A 20,713-nucleotide genomic window follows, 5' to 3' on the forward strand; every position below is an offset into this window, starting at 1 on the left:
GGCCCGGTGGCCAGCTGTTAAGTGCGCATGTTCAGCTTCAGTGGCCTGGGGTTCAAAGTTCGGATCCCGGGTGCAGACATGGCACCACTTGCACTCCATGCTGTGGTAGGCATCGCACATATAAAGTAGAGGAAGATGGCCATGGATGTTAGCTCAGGGCCAGTCTTCCTCAGCAAAAAGAGGAGAATTGGGAGCAGTTAGCTCAGGGCTAATCTTCCTCAAAAAAAAAAAAAAGGAAAGTTTCTTTTCTACTCCAGAGCACCAGATCCTTCTTAGAGGAAAGCACTGTTAGCATTTTCTTGTATATCTTTCCAAAAGTCAGTTCATATTTCCACCATACATATGCAGATAGCTTTTGTAGTTTATACCTATGATAGAAGCATTCATATCCACTCCTCTGCACCTTGTTTCCCCACCCCCACCCCCGTTTAACATGTGTCTTAGAGATCTTTCCAAATTGCTTTTTTTAATTTTGCTCCCTGTGAGCTGTTATGATCCTCATATCCTTACCAGATATGAAGTCTTCCTTAGTCTCTAACATCCTTTTCAAACCCAGCTTCTTTCCATATCTCTTCCTGTAATTCATCTCTCTTCTGCTTTGCTCCCACTTAATTTTTGTGTCCCTCTATTATACACCTGTCACAAGTCTGCCATATATTATCATGAGTTATACATGGTTCTTTCATCCCAGGTGTCATCTCCTTGTGTCTGCACTCTTTTCATAATCTAGCCCATCTCACCTGCAGAACTGTAATCACCACAAATTTATATCCACAGCCCAGGTCCCAATTCTGAGGGTGTGTGTGTGTGTGTGTTTGTGTGTGTGTGTCTATGTCTATCTTTATCTTTGACATATGTGTTTCTTGTTTATCTCAAAGACATCTTAATCCCAGTATGTCCAAAGCCAGCTCCTTTTTCAGTGTCCCTATCTTAGTAAGTGGCGTCTGTATTCACCTCAGTTGTATAGTCCAGAAAACTATGAGCTATTTTTGATATCCCCTTCTTCCTCATCTCTCATATTCCAAAAATATGTTTAGTTGATTTTTACCTCCTAAATAACTCTCAAATGCTTCCTCTTCTTTCTATCTCTAATACCACCTTGGTCCAGCATACCATCATCTTCACCTGGATTACTGCAGTAGTCCACCCACAGCCCCTCTGGTCCTCTTCCAGACCATTCTCCACATACAAGTCTGAGGAAGCTTTTTAAAATGTAAATATTAGTATGAACCCCTCCTCTGCTTAAAATATTTTGATGGCTTCCTGTTGCTGTTAGGATAAAGACAAATATCTGTAATGTAGCCTGACAAGGTCCTGCATGGACATTTCTTACTACTTCCCTCTGCAGTTCATCTTTTATTGCACTTCCCCTGTTCTTTTTGCTTCTCCCACATTGGCCTTAATTCTAGGCCCTGCCATTCACCTTGCTCCTTACTGCCTCAGGGTGTTTGCATATGCTGTTCAGCCTTCCCCAGCTCTTTACTTTTACCCCCCCCACCCCACCCCAGTTAACTCCCCCTGGGTGTTTCAGATATCTCAAGCTTTCCTTCCTCTCTGAGTCTTGCCTGATCTACCTCTCCTTTGTAGCACTTTTTCTGTTTTACATTTTTCTGTGCATTTATTTAATATCTATATCCTCAGCTAGTCAGTAATCTCCCTGAGAGAGGTGGCCATTATATCTTTAGTTTCCAGCACAGGTGCCCAGCACAAAATAGTAGACACTCAAATCTTTAATGAACAAATGAGTTTATTTCTATTTTCTCCGTTGAATCTACTGTGGAAAGTATGCAAAGTGCTCTACTTTGCATATTATAAAAGGTCACATAAATTTTTCAGATTCAAACTGAATTTATATGCTCAACAAGGCACAATATGGATTAATAAGCAATACCATTCTTCACCAGACTTCACAAGACATTAAATTTACCAGAAAGAGGTAAATTTAGGAAGTGGAGGTGAATAGGAAGATGATTGAGGACTGCCAGCTGATAGCTCTGTCTTTTTAGTTAGTAGAATTGTTTCCCTGTATTGTTTCCTAAGCCACATCTCCTCTCGCATTGTATTATATTTCTCCCTAATAAGTCGTGAACTCCTAATTGCTCTCTACCTAGAGAAATAATGACTTCCAAAAACTCTCACAGGAAGAGCACCTTTTCACTTGTAAAACAATTGTTTGAAATTTGGAGAGAAATACAGAGATATGGTTAAGATTGTATTCTCTCTAGAAAGACTCAATGTGTCTACCTGTGTACTAGCCATGAGACTTTAGGGGAAGCTACTTAGCTTCTGTGGGCCTTGGTTTCCTCATCTGTGAAGCTGGCATAGTTACAGAGTCTGTCTCATAGTATTACTGTCAGGATTAAATGAGATACACAGCATGTAACATAGAGACTCCTGGAAACATACAAGTGCTCAAGCAATGCAAAGGTTTGCTGCTGTTGCTGTAGCTGCTATTCTTGTTTTGACACATTTTCCCAATACAAAGGTTGCTTAGGTTTCCAGTCTAGTTGATACATGTCTGTTTAGCATTTGATGTCATCAATGTATTTAAATTTGTTCTGCATGCCAAGGATATTCCAACTCACCTAACACCGTTGATAACTTTGTTAAAAGTGAACAACTTGTTAATAACTAAGGTTACCTTATCTCCCAGTCCTGTGTTCCATGGAAGGTAGACCTGTATAGGTTTCAGCTGAGAGAGAGAGGCATTTAGGAGGAGAAAGGGTGATCGGTGTTTGAATTAGTGATTTGGAATGGAGAATAAGTATTCTTGATGTCTCTATTAGTAAAAGAAAAGTCAGAGATCTACAAATACGTAGTATCTCCAAGTTATGGGGCAAATGGTTTAAATTAACTTTTGTGGGCAGCATTGAAACCACCATATTACTGTGGTTAAAATGTGTTCCAAGTTACCTGATTTTAAAACAAATTTTTGTAACACATCCCTTTGTAAGTTGGAAACGGCTTTTATAAACCAACATTTAAAGAAACATTTACTACTTCTTGCTTAAATATAGAAACAACTATTTCTTCTGATCTTTTTAATTAATAAACTTTATTTTTTAGAGAAGTTTTAGGTTCACAGCAAAATTGAGCAGAAAGTACAGAGTTCGCATGTACCTGCTGTATGTACAACCTCCCCACTACCAAAACCCCACACCACAGTGGTACATTTGTTGCAATTAATAAACATACATTTGACACATTATCACTCAAGAGTTTACATTGAGGTTCACTCTTGGTCTTGTACATTCTGTGGGTTTTGACAAATGTATAATGAAGTGTATCCACCATTGTAGTATCATACAGAATAGTTAACACTGTCCTAAAGATCCTCTGTGCTCTGCCTGTTCATCTTTCGCTCCCCCTGTAACCCTAGCAACCACTGGTCTTTTTACTGTCTCCATAGTTTTGCCTTTTCCGGAATTTCATATAGTTGGACTCATACAGTATGTAGCCTTTTCAGATTGGCTTCTTCCACTTAGTAATATGCATTTAAGTTTGCTCAGTGTCTTTTCATGGCTTGATGGCTCACTTCTTTTGAGTGCTGAGTAATGTTTCATCATCTGGATGTACCACAGTTTGTTTATCCATTCACCTATTGAAGGACTTCTTGGTTGCTTCCAAGTTTTGCGCATTATGAATAAAGCTCTACAACATCTATGTGCAGGTTTTTATATGGACATAAGTTTTCAGTTCATTAAATACCAAGGAGTACAGTTGCTGGATCATATGGTAAGAGTATGTTTAGTTTGTAAAAAACTGTCAAACTGTCTTCCAAGGTGGCTGTACTATTTTGCATTCCCACCAGCAATGAATGAGAGTTCTGTTGCTCCACATCCTCGTCAGCATTTGTTGTTGTCAGTGTTTGAGGTTTTGGCCATTCTATTGGGTATGTAGTGGTATCTCATTGTTTTAATTTACAGTTCCCTAATGACTTGCCTTAGTCCATTTGGACTGCTCTAACAGAATATCATAGACTGGGTAACTTATAAACAACAGAAATCTATTTCTCACAGCTTTGGAGGCTGGGAAATCCAAGATTTGGTGTCTGGTAAGGACTTGCTTCCTGACTCTTAGACGGCTGTCTTCTTGCTGTGTCCTTCCATAGCAGAAGGGGCTATGGGGATTTCTTTTATAAGAGTACTAATTACATTCATGAGGGCTACATCCTCATCACGTAATCACCTCCCATTAGCCCCCCTCCTGATACCATCACATTGGGGGTGAAGATTTCAACGTGAACTTTGGAGTACACAAACACTTAGTCCATAAGAATATATAATGTTGAACATCTTTTCATATTTTTATTTGCCATCTGTATATCTTCTTTGGTGAGGTGTCTATTTAGGTCTTTTGCCCATTTTTAATTGAATTGTTCATTTTCTTATTGTTAAATTTTAAGAGGTTTTTGGATATCTTAGATAATAGTTCATCAGATGTGTCTTTTGCAAATATTTTCTCTCAGTCTATGATTTGTTCTTCTCATTCTCTTAACAATGTCTTTTGTAGAGGAGAAAACTTTACTTTTAATGAAGTCCAGCTTATCAGTTATCTCTTTCGTGGATTGTGCCTTTGGTGTTACATCTAAAAAGTTATCACCATACCCAAGGTCATCTAGGTTTTCTCCTATCCTATCTTCTAGGAGTTTTATAGTCTTGCCTTTTATGCTAGATGTTTGATCCATTTTGAGTTAATGTTCATGAAGGATGTAAGGTGTGTGTCTAAATTTCATTTTTTTACATGTAGGATGTCTAGTTGTTCCAGTATCGTTTTTGAAAAGACTGTCCTTGCTCCGTTTTATTGCCTTTGCTTCTTTGTCAAAGATACTTGACTTTATGTAGGTCTCTTTCTGGACTCTCTATTGTGTTCCATTTATCTGCTGTTTATTCTTTTGTCAATACTACACTGTCTTGATTACTGTGGCTTTATAGTTAGTCTTAAATTTGGGTAGTGTCAGTCCTCCAACTTTGTTCTTCGATATTGAGTTGGCTAGTCTGGGTCTTCTGCCTCTCCATATAAAGTTTATAATGTTTGTTGATATTCACAACATAACTTGCTGGGATTTTGATTGGGATTGCATTGAATCTGTAGATCACGTTGAGAAGTATTGACATCATGACAATAATGTCTTCTTACCTATGAACATAGAGTATCTCTCCATTTATTTAGTTCTTCTTTGATTTTATTTGTGTTTTTAATAGAGTTTATATTACTATGTAGTGCTTTAAAATTTAGTCAAAGTGGTTAAGGCCTGTTGAAGTTATACCAGTATGCCATCTTAGTTCAAGCTCTTTCATTTTTGTAGACATAAAATTAAACCCGTGCTTAAACAAGAATTTTATATTAGTAAGATTTTTTCATGTCAAATGCATAAGACACACATAGGAATATCCATTTTAACACTTCAACAGTTTAAAATGGTACATTCACCATTACACCACAATATGTCAAGTCTTGATGTAAGTCATTATTATATTCTTTTCTCCTTGAATTTAGTTCAACTCATTTTAAGATGACTTTTTGCCATAGGGATAAAAAGCATATAGAATTTAGTGTAAATCTTTGCATTTGACTTAGTATGGGATTAAAAAGTTGTATATGTAAAAGCATTGTGTTAAAAAAAAAAAAAAAAAAGTCTACTTGTGGGCCTGGCCCGGTGGCCAAGTGGTTAAGTTTTCATGCTCTGCTTTGGTGGCCCAGGGTTTGCCGGTTTGGATCCTTGGCATGGACCTACACATCCTTTATCAAGCCATGCCCCAGCAGCATCCCACATAGAAGAACTAGAATGACTTAGAACTAGGATACACAACTGTGTACTGGGGCTTTGGGGAGAAAAGAAAGAGGAAGATTGGCAACAAATGTTAGCTCAGGGCCAATCTTCCTCACCACAAAACATACTAAAAAAAAAACACCCATTAAAAAAAAGTTTATTTGTAAAATGAATCTATTATTAAGCATTTGAAAGTTCTTATAGGGAATACTGCAGTGCTGGAAAAGAATAGTGTTTATGACTCTTGCAGTAACAGTAATTGCTGAATTAATATTTAAGCGATGAGAAATGGATTTTGCTAAGATATCAGTCCTTGTGCTGCTAAATGTTTAAAATAACATCATTTGTTAACAATAAGAGCAGCCAGTAACAGAAAATCCCCAGGTGCAAGTTTGTTATTCTAAACTTTCTGCCTGCTTTTGTTGTTGTTTTTTGTAGAATATATAATAGCTTATGTGCAACATGGCATTTAAAAGGAGGAAATGAATGTTTACGGGGAAAAACAGTAGAATAAAGGTACTTCTCATTTTCTTAGTATTTAAATAAAAAATGGAGTCCTCAATTATGGAATTTAACATTTGATCTTCTTTTTGACATTAGCGCGTAATTAAAGTTTGAGTAAACAAACCCTCTGTTAATGTTGTCTGTTTTTTCATAATTTGACTCAGAACTGGAGTGAATTTTACTTTTGCTGTATCAGTGAAGTAAATTACTCCATCAGTGAATCCTTCCTTATGAAGGTAATATAAGAAAAAGTTCCCCTTCCCCTTTGCTTTTTCCTTTCCTTTTCCCTATCACCTGCCATTTAACTTGCTCTGTTGAGATCTCCCTTTCTTCTCCCCTTGGACACATCCCACAACTCTTCAGTTACTTCAAGTTATTAAAACACATCTAACTTCCAGGGCGTAGAGAGCCCAGTCCTCATCTTGTGACATTATGGAGCTTACATTCTAGTGGGAGATGGACCACAAGTAAGATAAACAGATAAAATATATAATATATCAGAGAGTGATAAATGGTATGGGGAAAAAATAGAAAGGAGGATGTGAAATGTGTGGAGATCATGTGTGAGATTTAGATAGAGTGACCGGGAAAGGCCTCACTGAGAGGATGACTTTTGGGTCAAGACCTGCAGAAAGTGATGGAGCAAACCACTGGGATATCTTGAGGAAGAGTATTCCAGGCAGAGACACAACTGATGCAGAAGCCCTGAGGTTGGAAGTGTACATCATGTGTTGGAGAAACAGGTTGCTACAACCAATCGAACAAGGAAGAGAGAAACAGCTAAGAAGGATAGTGGTGGTGATGGTGGCAGCAGGTTACACAGTGCTTTGTAGTTGTAAGACTTTGTCTCGAACACAGGTTGAGAAGGTGAGCCTTTGGAGGGGTTGAGCAGGGTTACATGGTCTGATTTACTTTCTAACCATCGCTCTACGTGGTTGTCATATTGACAGTAGACTACTGTGGTGGGGGTAGGGTCAAAGGTGGAAGCGGGAGGCTACTGTAATTATCCAGGCAGAGAGTGCTGGTGTTTTGAAATCAAGGTTGGCCTGACAGGAGTAGGGAGAAGTAGTAGAATTTTGGGTATGTTTTGAAGATAAAACCAATAGACTTTGCTGACTACTGGATGTGGGGTAGAAAGAACGTTGTCAAGGATGAGGTCTAGGCTTTTGCCCTGAGGAACTGGAAGACTGGAGCTGCCGCTAGCTGACGTAGGGAAGATTATAGCAGGAATTGGAAGATCAGGAACTCACTTTAGGACATGTTAAATCTGAGGCATTTTCAAAATTGCTAGATTCAAAATATTTGATTTCAAAGTAAGACTGTTTAGTAAGCAGTTATCTGTGTAGCTCTGGAATTCAGGATAGAAATCTAGGTAGGAGATAAGAGATTGGGAGGTAAGAGCTTATTGGTGCTGTTGGAAGCCATAAAACTGCATGAGACCACCAAAAGATTGGATGTAGGTAGAAAAGAGAAGAGGCCCAAGGGCTGAGCTCTGGAGGACTGTCAATTTTTAGAGGTTAGGAGAGAAGGAACAGCAGTAGTGATTGAGAAGGAGGGGCCCGAAAAGGTAGGAGGAAAACTAGTAAGTATGTTATTCTAGCAATGAAACAGAGAAAGTATATCTAGGAGGAGGAAGTGATCAACTGTGTCAAATGTTGCTGGACCAGTCAAATAAGATGAGGATTGAGAAATGAGTATTGGGTCTAGTGATGAGGTCATTGGTGACCTTGGATGAAAGCTATTTCAGTGGAATGATGGGGAGTGAAAGCCTCTTAAGAGATAATTGAGATGGGAGCTGGGAGTGGTAGAAGAACGGAGGTTTGTTTTTGAATAAAGATTGGAGAAATGGCATTGTGGTGTTCCTGTGGGCGTGATGCACCAGAGAGGGAAAGTAGGTGATCCAGGAACGAGGATAGAATTGCTGGAGCGTTGCCCTGGTGGAAGAGAGAGAATGAGGAGTAGTGAAAAGTGTGTATAGCACCTATCTTGAGATTGTCGGCATTTATCACCCATTTTCTACTCAGCTGTGAATCCTCAACGGCAGGTCAGCTGCTAATCTATAACATGCTTTGTTTGAAGCAGGGTAGAGTCAGTACTGCATCCAACTCCCCTCCTCCCAACACACACACACCCTTTCCCCACCTTCTCCCGACCTGGGTCTTGACTAGCGGGTGGCACCTTCGTGAGGAGGAGAAGGGGCCCCTTATTCCAGACAAGGCAGCCAACACAAGTGCTGGATTTTAGCCCTCACTCACCTTAGGCTAGGTGTGCTTGGAACAGAAAGGAGTCGCACTGCCTTAAGCTGCAGCCTTACTCAGTCTACTCCAAGACAACAGGGAAAGTCACATTTAATATCCTGCTGTAATAAATATATTATTTGTCCTGTGGCAAGGTAACATGGTACGTGAGAAGAATGCAAATTTAACAACCAAGAGTTTGGTATGGGAATCCCAGCTCTTCTACCAGCTGGCTCTAGAGGGGATTTAAAATAGATCACTTACTTTCTGTGCCTTCATTTCTTCGAGTGTAAATGGGGAGTTTTGGCCTCAACCAGATCCTTTCCAGTCTGAAATTCTGTGATTCATTAAAATAAGGTAATCCCCAACTTGCCTCCTATTCAGCCGTGTGAAGCATAACATGGTTCTGCTAAGAATCAGAAAATATTGCTGAGGAAATTTGGTTTCTTTGGAGAACAGTTCCCCTTGGGTTCTTACACAAATAAGGATTTGCAAACTTTGACTAGAGATTAAATTAGATGTAGCGGCACTGAAATTATGAGGAAACACAGCAAAATCAGTAGAGACAATACAGACTAGTTCACAGATTTTCTCCAAATTCTGTCTCAGTCATTTTATAGTTGTGGGACATATGCAAAATTATTTAACTCTGAACCCTCATTTTCCTCATCTAAAAATAGGAGTATGATAATAGTACCTACTTCATAGATGTGTAAGGAGAATTCAGTCAGTTTTGCACTATGATGCTTTACAATGCCTGGCGTATATTAAGGATGGAGTAAACCTTAGCTAACATTATTACTACTACTACTACCATACTATTACTACTACTACAAGTGTGACATGTATAGTTTAGAAACATTTTACTATAAACATCTCTGATGCTGTGATTTAATTTTGTACTGATTACCTTGAGTCACCAAGGGAAAAATTAACTTTGAAAAGGAAATGCCATTGAATCAGGTTAAACTTTTTTTTTTCCAAATTGATAATGTTATGTTTTTAGTTACAATGAAAATTCACATAGGGAATTGTACCTGATTCTCAGATGGTGACAGAACAATGAGCCATTACTGTAATTAGTCCCAATTGCTGTGTACACTTAAAATTTATAAAGTGGTATTTATTTTTAAAAGTATATTTTCCCTAAATAGGCCAAAATAATAAGATTTTATTGTTCATATGTATCTGCCTTAAAGATCGATTTTTTGAAGCATCCTGTAAACATTTTGATTATACCCTCCAAGTTTTTTACACCCTTTTTGTATGAGCTGTTTTTCAGAGCACACATTTGATCATTGATAGTATTGTTTACCTGTCTATAGTTGAGTTTGTTTTACAGAATTAATAAGATAATAGTTAAATCATTTTAACTCTGCCCGAATATCCTTCTGTAATTAATATGATTGAATTATCAATGCTGGTTTGCACTTATTTTAAATCAAATATGCAGATCATTTCTAAACTGATGGTCACTTTAAAAGAAGAAAAGCTTTATACATATATTAGTTCCAAAAGTGAAGGTAATTTATGATGTAAAGGTTGGAGAAAAATGGAAGTCTGTAAGGTAAGTTTGAAGAGAATGTAAGGAGTATTGGAGGTGGCTTCCAATAAATAATTGTGTATTTAGATTTTATTTGAATTATCTCTTGTTTGTATTTTATAAATGGTAGTGTTGAGCACAGTGCAATGGACCTGCGACTTAGTAGCACCTAACAGTTAGATCTTGGTTTCTAACAACATTCCCACCAAAAGGAGCCATGGCTTCTTGAAGAAATGGCTGATTCCAAGGCTGGGAGGCTGGAACCATCTATGCCAGAAAGTAAGGAAGTGCACAAAAAAATGATGGTGGCCTGTCACAAGGATATAGGGGCCATTTTGAAGGGGCTTCCACCAAATCTGGGGTTCTTTGAGCATCAAAATAATTAAAGGCAGTAATGAATTATAAATTATTAGGGGGGAAAAAAGGAATCCATGAGACCTCACCAATGATACACATATTCACACAAATAAATGGGAGAAGAGAAGGCTCAAGGGCCAGCTGGTAAATGTGGAGGAAATGCTAGAGTTGGAAAATGGTGATTTTTATCACCATCGTAGTAAACTTTTAGTTCAACCAAGAATAACAAATGGATGTTAAATCTAGGGGAAAAATTTTGATGAAGAGCAGGATATTTGCATTGTCTTATAGTGTTTGTCCAAAGGTTGCTTATTGGTTGCAGAAAAAAGATATTAAGTAAGCAGCAGGAAAATTGGACAGCACTTGATCTGGGTAATGAAAATTAACATCATCAATTAGGGACAGGTGAGTACAGAGTCCCTCGATGTGTGATACCCTGAGAACACATCATCATTTAGGTACTGTTCTGGCTGGGAATGCACTACCTGCATCTAATCATGAGGAAGCATCAGATGAGTTCAAAATGATAAGCATTCTGTTAAAAAAGAACAACAGCTGTATTATTCAAAAATGTTAATGTTATAAAAGTAAAAGAAAGGCTAAAAGGCTTCATATTAGAGTAGACTAAAGACACAGGACATAAATGATCCCAAGACTGATTCTGTATGTAAAGGAAAATTAAAGTTTTTTCTTTTTTTTTAAAAAACATCATTGGGTCAATTGACAACATTACTTTGCAGGTTGTAAGTTAAAGTATTGTATTGATATTATATTTACTGAAATTGTAGCTGTATTGTGATTGTATTGGAGGTGATTTTAAGAAATGCACACTGAAGTTATTTATGGAGAAAGAGCCATGGTATATCCAACTTATTCTCAAATGACTCAGAAAAAAGCACTTTGTGGGTGTGTGTATATAAACAGAGAGAGAGAGAAAGAGAGGGAGAAGTGATCAAGCAAATTGGGCAAAACGCTAACAGCAGCAGAGTCTGGGTAAAGTTGTACAGGTGTTCTTTGTTCTTGCAATTTTTCTGTAAGTTTGAAATATTTCCAAATAAGTTTATACACACACATTGATGCACACGTTGGGGCTTATTTCGTTTATACTTACCTCTTATTGCTCTAGGTTGTTAATTTACCTTTAATACTTAATTAGTTTAAGATGTTAACATTCATTGCTTCCAGATATACACATTGATTTTTAATTTCTTTTAAATAGTGCTGGACCTAAAGGAGATAACATTTATGAATGGAGATCGACTATACTTGGTCCACCAGGTTCTGTATATGAAGGTGGTGTGTTTTTTCTGGATATCACATTTTCATCCGATTATCCATTTAAGCCACCAAAGGTAAGAACCTAGAAGTACATTCCTTAACATTTATCCTTCTCTTCCAAAATCAGTTTATTCTAGAGGTTAAATGTGCATTGATGTAATCATTTTTATTTCATTGTTTTTCATGGACTGATACAGAAACTCTCATGTAACTAAAAATTTTAAAACTGTGAAAGTAATTAATTTCTGCCTTTTACAGATAACTTTATCATCAGCCAAAAGAGGCTTTAGTTGTAAATGAAAGTATGGTACTTTGCACATCAATAAAGCAGATAAATTTTAGATTTATGCTATGAGGGAAAATATCCTATGAATCTTCCTTAAGAAACATATTGGGATAAAAAGAAAACCTGTTTGACAGCTTCCAGAAATAAGTGTTAAATAACTTGAATTTTGTGCTAAGTACCTTATCTTTATAGATGAGCAAAAACTAGAAAGCCATACATAGCAAAGAATAGGGAAACTAATACTACTTAATAAACTTGCTTTGTGTGCTCTGTAGGATGATGTAATAATGAGAATGAGGGTGGCTTGGGTGACTTACACCTGTTTGTTGTTGTCTCTTAATATGAATTAAATGGATAACAAACAGAAGGAAGGGTTAAATTGTGCCTTGTAATGACTGGTTGTTATTTTTCAAGTCTTAAACATAATGATTACTTGAATAGCTTCCTCCTCTGAATTCTCATTATAAATTGGTCAAGCCAACAGGTGAAAACCACAAATACGAAGCCTGAGCATAATTATGCCATAGTTACAGAGACTTCTGACGTGTCAGGGAAAAGTGTGTTATAAAGCCCTTAACTATGATGAAATGTTTTTCTTTTCAACATAGTTGCTTATGTTCTCTATGCTCTCTAAAACATTATATGTACTGATTTAATGCCTTTGCTCACATGCTCGTGTGTGTGTGTATAAAAATAAAGGGTTTATTTTGTTTAAAAAAAAAGAGATTCCACTATTGTTTAATAAGGCAACAACAGTTCCACCTAGTGGTATTTACCTCAAATTGCAGATGCCAGGGTTCCCTGTCACCTAGAGGTATTTGCTGTCAACCACACTATCAGTTTTTTGAGTCCTTTACTATGGGGCCCATCAGAATTTAAGATCTTTAAATGATTGTCTCATTTAATGCTCCCAGGTATGTAGAGTATGTCTTGCTAGATCAATCAGATAAAGGGACAAAACCCTCATATTAATATCTCAAATTGTATTCGCATTCACAGTAACGTGTTAAATGCCGGTGTATCACTAACTGCTCAGTTTGCATTGTGATTTTTTCTGTTATAGAAAACAAAACCTTAGCAAAATAGTTCATGACTGTATTTATAAATAGTGTTACTTACTTCTACATGCTTTGTTTTTTTATCTTGGAAATTGGTTTTAATATGGTAACAAAATTAGCAGGAAAAAGTTTGCAAGGTTTATTTATTTTTGTACATGAGGGAAAATTTGTTGAAGAAAATACGTACATTTTTCTTAGCGTCTTTTAATGGAAAATAGAAATTGACTAACAGGGGTTTCAAACTATAGTTCTGTATGTGATTTATCGTAATTGTTTTGGTTAATATAATGTTTATTAATTTAGCTTGTTTTTTTGCTGAGGTCTCAATATTTTAATTTTCTAACCCTTTAATGTTGATTCATTCCTCTTGCCTAAGATATCTTATACAGTATAATGAAGTGTTATTCAGTTCAATAGTTGGACAAGTGAAATAAGACTTCTGCTATTATCTTGGTGTTCAGTACAATTATTTCTCTGTATCACTGCTTATTTTTGAAGTTCAGATAAGGTGTTGAACTTCTTGAAATAATAAAAATTTAAATTCTCTTCTGTTCACTGATTGTTAATGGCTGAAAAGATTCAAAATATTAATTGTATTATGTTTGTAAACCACTCATATCTGTTGAGTAGTTGGCTGTCAGTGATCTGAGTATATTCTTCCCATATTCTAGAGAACTGTCTAATAGAAATAGAATGCAAGCTACACGTGTAATTTTAAATTCTCTAATAGCTACATTGAAAAGGGTAGAAAGAAACAGTGAAATTAATTTTAATAATATATTTTACTTAACCTAGTATATCCAAAATCTTGTCATTTCAACATGTGATCAATATGAAAGTATTATTAATGTGATATTTTACATTCTCTTTTTGGTCCTGAGTCTTTGAACCCACTTTTAACCCATCTCAATTCCACCAGCCACGTTTCTATAGTCTCCTCCCTCACTGACCGGTGGTTTCTTTCTTGTTTTTAATTATGCATCCTTGTCAGAAATGCACTTTTGAGGGCTTTTAATATTTTCTTCCCAGACATCACTTGGGAGTACACTGCTAGTTCTAAGAGATCAGGAACTGTCTTTTTTTCTCTGCAACTCCAGATTAAGATTGACCACTCAATTAGTGTTCGTGATTGTTCTGAAACTTGTCAGTATTTGTTCCTATGATTTATCCTTTTTTTCCCCCACACATCTCAGGGATATATTAGTTTCCTTTATGCAGTAGCTTAAGACTTTGCTTGTTTTATTTTACTGTCTTGGTCTCACAAGACGGTGAGCCACTTTTGGAAATGAAAGGCTGAGAAATAGAAAGGCTGGTGATTTCACCAACCTTCCTCTAAATTCTTCTCCAGTATTTTCTGACACAAGGCAAGCAGTTAGCTGAGTTGATACTGATCTTTTCTACTAAGAAACTAATGTAAGTTTCCTTTTATATTAAAAATAATTCATCACCAGTTTTGCTTACCTTTGGCGCCAAAATGTTTCTGTTCTTCCTCACTTTCTATCTTTAAACGGGTGTGTGTGTGCACATGCATGCAACCTGTATGTGGTGTGTGTGTGTGTGTACACACAAACATAGAATAATTGCTCTACCATTTGGATTAAACTAATCAAATCAACTACTCATGTTGGTTTAAAATCAATATAGTTCCTACTATACTGGGTACAAACAAAATTTCTCAGCTGAATAAAACCGTTTAATTTTGTTACTACTTAAACCTAGTATTTGATGAGCTCTTCAGTTACATTATTTGCTGTTTAGATCATCTTTGATGTGTGCCCTTCAATCTTGCTGGTGAGAGTTTTAGTTGGTAATAAAGCCTTGATTTTCCTTGTGTTTTTAATGTAACCGCCCTTAGGTTACTTTCCGCACCAGGATCTATCACTGCAACATCAACAGTCAGGGAGTCATCTGTCTGGACATCCTTAAAGACAACTGGAGTCCTGCTTTGACTATTTCAAAGGTTTTGCTGTCGATTTGTTCTCTTTTGACAGACTGCAACCCTGGTAAGCAAATCTTCATTAACACATACAATGAGGCTACAGAAACCATTGCGTTTTCTTGGTTAGCTTAAATGTGGATTTTAGAAGTAAATGCTATAGGTAGAAAGATCAGCAATAAGACACATTTGCTAGGAAATTATCAATGCCATTTCAGTTAGAATAGAACAAAAAAGTTTCACAATAACTTCTTTTTCACAATAACTTAGTTTGTTAATGGCATGCTACCCTATAATTATTTTCTCCCTATCATTGATGGATTCTCTATTTTCCAAATCATGTAGCTATACGAACCACTTTTGACAAGAGTAAAGCAATGTGCCTGACTGACACCTGCTCCTTCCATGCTGCCATGTGCTTTGAAGCAATCACTTAGTCATGAAGGGCTTCTTGTTCTCCCTTCCTTTTTGGATTATAGTTTAGTTGTTTTAGATGTAGTAACAGTGGATATTAAAGTGATAGCTGATGAGAGAGTTAGACTAGATTATGACTATATAAACTCAGAGCCATTAGTGCATAATTCATAACATTTTTAAGAAATGCATAACTGCCACACATGATCTTTAACATGGGTAGCTGACTTGAAAAAGTGATATTCAGGCCTGAGATTTTGCATGTTATCTTACTAAGTGGTCATTTTTTTAAGAAGTTGACTTACTTTTTCTTAATATTTGATTAATCACCAAAGGCTATTCCTGTTATCTTAGGCCAAGCAGTTGTACGTATGCCAAAGATAGATAGATATAGCGATATATAGAAGGAGATTCACTGTGGCATCATTTATTAAAGCAAAAGGTTGGAGACAGCCTAAATGTCCACTAATACTGGATGTAGCTACTATAAGGAGATTGAAGCAGCTCCGTATGAACTGATAGGCAAAGCTCTCTGAGGTGTGTTAAGTAAAGAAGCAAGGCACTGAAAAAAGATACATGTGCATAACAATAAGATTCTAAATGCTTGTAAATGTGTATACTATCTCTGGGTAGAAATCCTGTAAACAGGTAACAATTGTTTGCCAGGGAGAGAAACTTCTGAGTAATCGGAGTCAGGAAGGAAGAGAGCGTTACTTTTTACTGATTGTCATTCCACACACTTCAAATATTGTGCCATGTGTACATTTCTTTTTGAAAAAAAGAATTCAAACTGAAAGTTTATATCAGATTCAGTTTCTAGTTCAGAATTCTATTTAAAACAAAATGGCAATTAAGTTTTCAAATGGAGATAAGGATAATGATTTGAGTCATTATTGCACAGAATGAGGCAAACATTTCATTCTAAATAGCTTGCATTGTAAGACCTGACTTTTTATTTAAAAATTGCGTTTTTTAATATCCATAAGAAGGCAGAAATAGAATCACCTAACACACTTTCATTATTGAATAAAAGGCCAAGAGTAAAAATAGTTTTTGTATATTGAAAGCATGCATCTTTTATTAAAATCAAATTTGTTAATCCAACATTCATTTTTTAGTTAAAGGACCTTTCCTAATTTGAATATTAAAATATACAGGTTATTATGTTACTTTTAGCCATTATATATTAAGATGCTGCTGAAAACTTGGCATTTCAATTTAATGGAATATTAAAACTGGGGCTGGCCCCATGGCCGAGTGGGTAAGTTTGTGTGCTCTGCTTTGGCGGCCGAGGATTCAGATCCTGGGTGCAGACATGGCACCGCTCATTAGGCCATGTTGAGGTGGCATCCCACATGCCACAACTAGAAGGACCGACAACTAAAATATATAACTATGTACTGGAGGGATTTGGGGAGGGAAAAAAAAGATAGGCAACAGTTGTTAGCTCAGGCGCAGCCTTTTTAAAAAAAAAACTATACCTTTAAAACACCGGATAATATCTGTTAACGTTCTTTTCACTTTTCCAGCGGATCCTCTGGTTGGAAGCATAGCCACTCAGTATTTGACCAACAGAGCAGAACATGACAGGATAGCCAGACAGTGGACCAAGAGATACGCAACATAATTCACATAATTTGTATGCAGTGTGAAGGAGCAGAAGGCATCTTCTCACTGTGCTGCAAATCTTTATAGCCTTTACAATACGGACTTCTGTGTATATGTTATACTGATTCTACTCTCTGCTTTTATCCTTTGGAGACTGGGAGACTCCCCAAAAAGGTAAATGCTATCAAGAGTAGAACTTTGTAGCTGTAGATTAGTTATGTTTAAAACGCCTACTTGCAAGTCTTGCTTCTTTGGGATATCAAAATGTATTTTGTGATGTACTAAGGATACTGGTCCTGAAGTCTACCAAATATTATAGTGCATTTTAGCCTAATTCCTTATCTGTATGAAGTTATAAAAGTAGCCGTAGATGACTAGGAATTATGTCATTTGTATTAAACCCAGATCTATTTCTGAGTATGTGGTTCATGCTGTTGTGAAAAATGTTTTACCTTTTACCTTTGTCAGTTTGTAATGAGAGGATTTCCTTTTACCCTTTGTAGCTCAGAGAGCACCTGATGTATCATCTCAAACACAATAAACATGCTCCTGAAGGCATAGTTTCCTGTCGTAATATTTCAAGTCAGTGTTGTTAACAGGTGTGTCTGAGATGATTGTTGATGAAATCAAAATGTGGATATGAAGATTGACTACTAAGGACTAGTACAAATAAACGAATTATTAAATTGAAAACATTTGAAATCTTATTAAATGTGTAGAGTTTTTTTCCTTTAAGTCCTAACGAGAGAAGCAAAACTGGATTTTAAACCCTTGGTCTCAAAAACACATAAAGCTCTACTTTGATCATATATTTGAGCTAAAGATAATATGAAATCCTGGCTCACTCAGAAATCTGGTGAACATTTGTTTCCAAATTGGTGATTTCTGTCCACCATTGGGCGATACTGTCAAACAACTTTAATCTGGTAGTTCTTTTATGTCTTTGGTGCATTTTTTACTTTACTTCTAATCCTAGTCTTGAATTTTCATGATGTATGGTGTTCATTGCCATTCTTATGATGGCACTTGGCCAGGCCAGAGGCAGAGTTGAACACAGAAACCCTTGTCTGCCCTGAAGGTAGAATAGAACTCTGGATTGGTGTGCAGATGTGACATTATTTCTCAGTTGAAAAAGATACCAAATTTTAAGAGTTTTACAGGCTGTATAAATTCCTTCTTTCTAGTTGTAGTTATTAAATTTTAGATTTCTTATAAGAATTAGAATTACTTTGCAATATTCAGATTTGGTAAACAGAGTATAAATGTGATTTCTTTTCTATGACTGGGATAATTGTTGAGATAATTCTCTGGTCATGTAGCCAAGGTTGTGAAATATGGGGCAAATGTCTTCTCCATTTCTAAATATGAAAATAGAGTACTATCTTAAATTTATAGAGTGGAATTATTAGCATAAAAGTACATTGCTTCAAGATAATGAAGTAAAACATTACAGTTGCATGTATCCTCACTAAGAATAGTAGACTCCTACTTGAGTATTTACCTATAGAAGTCTTAAATCAGGGTAAAAACAAAATTACACTTAAGTATCTATTTTTCACTTAAACTCCACCACAAAAAAATCTCTCCATATTACAAAGGAACACCAAACAAAAGGTATTATTTTGAAGAATTCAGGCTTAGGCTTATGAAAACCTCTGAGTCTTGACTATTTCAAGTAGTAACTCATGTGTAATGGAGTTCAAGTTAATGTGATGAAAGTGGTGACCTTTTATGGAAGCTGTAGGGATTTCCATGTAGTTGAGCTGTAGAAAGTAGTTTTCCCCACTTCCAATATCATACATGTTACATCCTAGAGTAATAAACCTCACTTGGTGCTAGAAAAGCCTTCATCATACTGAACGTGAGGATGTTTGTCATTGGACTTCTTCATTTGCTGTCAGCCTAATTACTACCACCAACCTGTTGTGCTTATTTCCAGGCTGTGTCCCATACTCGCCTGGGACAGAGTGGAGGGGATTGGTTACTTAAAAATATTTATAGCTCTTCCACAAACTACCTTTGTGACCTTGAAGGTGACACTTTAACTTCTTGAGTTTGTTTATTCATACATGAAATAAAAAGTTGAATTTAATGATCTCCCTCTTCTCTATTAGCCCTCAAACTCAGTCATTCTAATCTTATAAAATTTATTCTGTTTGCTCTGCTTTCACTTTCAAGAAATCGGCTACAATTTCTGATGGACTGAAAAATAGCAATCGTCGTTTGGTTTCCTTCTATTAGGTCTGCTTAAAATTCTGAAATTTTTTATGTTGTCGATTTCTGAAAAACTGTAGCTCCACTTCGCAGTTCCATAGATATTCATTTCAAGGGGAAAAAAACCCTTGAAACTTCACTCTAGAAGTAAATAGTGGTATTTCAAAACCCAGACTTTTTCTCATCCATTAAGAGCAAATTTTACAAGTTAAAGTCCAAATGTAACTTTATAAGTGTTCAAGAATGGGCATGGGACCACGCGTGCCCTTGAGCCTGGAGTGTTCTCAGAGGAGCCATGCAGTGCACCACTACATTCCAGGCACTGCCCTGTTATGATGTGCCTTATCTCATTTAATATCCCTAAAGAGCTTCCCGAGAGGAGACACTGATGATCCTCAGTTGACGAAGTGAAACTGATGCATAGACAGGTTAAATAACTTTCCCCAGATTACACAGCCAATATGATTCGGAGGTACAGCCCCCATTCTTTACCACTAGGCTAACTAAGAGTTTTTGTTTATGACATCATAGTTAGTATTGAATATATATGTGTATATGTAAAACACACATACATAGATTGGTAACTTCTGAAAATTAATCTATAAGATAAAGTACAATTTTGCATTTTAGTAAATCCTTATTTCGATATTCTATTTTAAAGTCTCGAATGAAACCTTACAGAATAAGGCTTTATTAATTGTTTCCGATGAGTATGAGGTATGTTTGTTTATCTTATGCTTTAAACATTTTGTCATAGGAATGCTTTTAACATCACTGATTTCCCTTTTTTTAATTTGGAAAATGAGATAAATGATGTTATTTTAAGATTATGTAACCAAACAGCATATAAGCACATCAGGAAATTTATATTGATAAATATATCAAGCACTTAATGACCGCATTTTTCAAAATAACAAGATGTATTAATTATCTAGACATTGCTTTTTTTTTTTTAACCAGGAAATCTTAATCACGAGGATGAAATTTTGTAGACGTTTGCGGTTTGAATTGACCCATGTGTATGCTACTCTTTCTAATAAGAACTTTGAGGTGTTGTGTACTTGGAGTCAGCCCACTAACTTGCCCAAGTGTATTCTTATAACACTACAATAATGACTATATTATAAAATTTAAGTCAATTTCAGTACTGTGACTTTAGATATTAACCTGCGTTGTAGTAATGTTAGTGCAGTAGGTTAACGCCTTTCCAGTTGACATTTATATTGTGTTCTTTGGACAGAATTGTGGCATGACATGAGACATTAATTATCTTTATAAAACCACTGCAGATTATTTGAAGAGGCTGAGATAATGGTTCTAAAATAATTAGGTTATCCACTTATATTTCAGTTAGTGTTCCTTATTTTAGATAAATAGAATATATAATAAATTCATTTGATTCATGTCTAAATAAATTACTAAGTTTTTTCAAGTAATACCCAGATAATAAAAAATTATAATTACATTTCAGTAGATAGGCATTATTTGAAACATCAATTTTTGGT

The 20,713-nt window shown here is 36.1% G+C and overlaps 1 protein-coding gene across 3 annotated transcripts in view; it reads left to right on the forward strand.

Annotated features, from left to right (window-relative positions):
* UBE2E3 (ubiquitin conjugating enzyme E2 E3) overlaps positions 1-17,554 on the forward strand; it is an 88,146-nt gene extending 70,592 nt beyond the window's left edge. For all 3 annotated transcript variants that reach the window (XM_044768619.2, XM_014834086.3, XM_014834087.3), the window contains exons 4-6: positions 11,634-11,766; positions 14,892-15,039; positions 16,916-17,554. In XM_044768619.2, coding sequence (XP_044624554.1) covers positions 11,634-11,766; positions 14,892-15,039; positions 16,916-17,013 — 379 coding nt within the window. In that variant the 3' untranslated portion in view covers positions 17,014-17,554. The remainder of the gene's footprint in view (positions 1-11,633; positions 11,767-14,891; positions 15,040-16,915) is intronic.
* Positions 17,555-20,713: the final 3,159 nt, after the last annotated feature.

This window comes from Equus asinus, chromosome 4 (assembly GCF_041296235.1).
Source record: "Equus asinus isolate D_3611 breed Donkey chromosome 4, EquAss-T2T_v2, whole genome shotgun sequence".
NCBI lineage: Eukaryota > Metazoa > Chordata > Mammalia > Perissodactyla > Equidae > Equus > Equus asinus.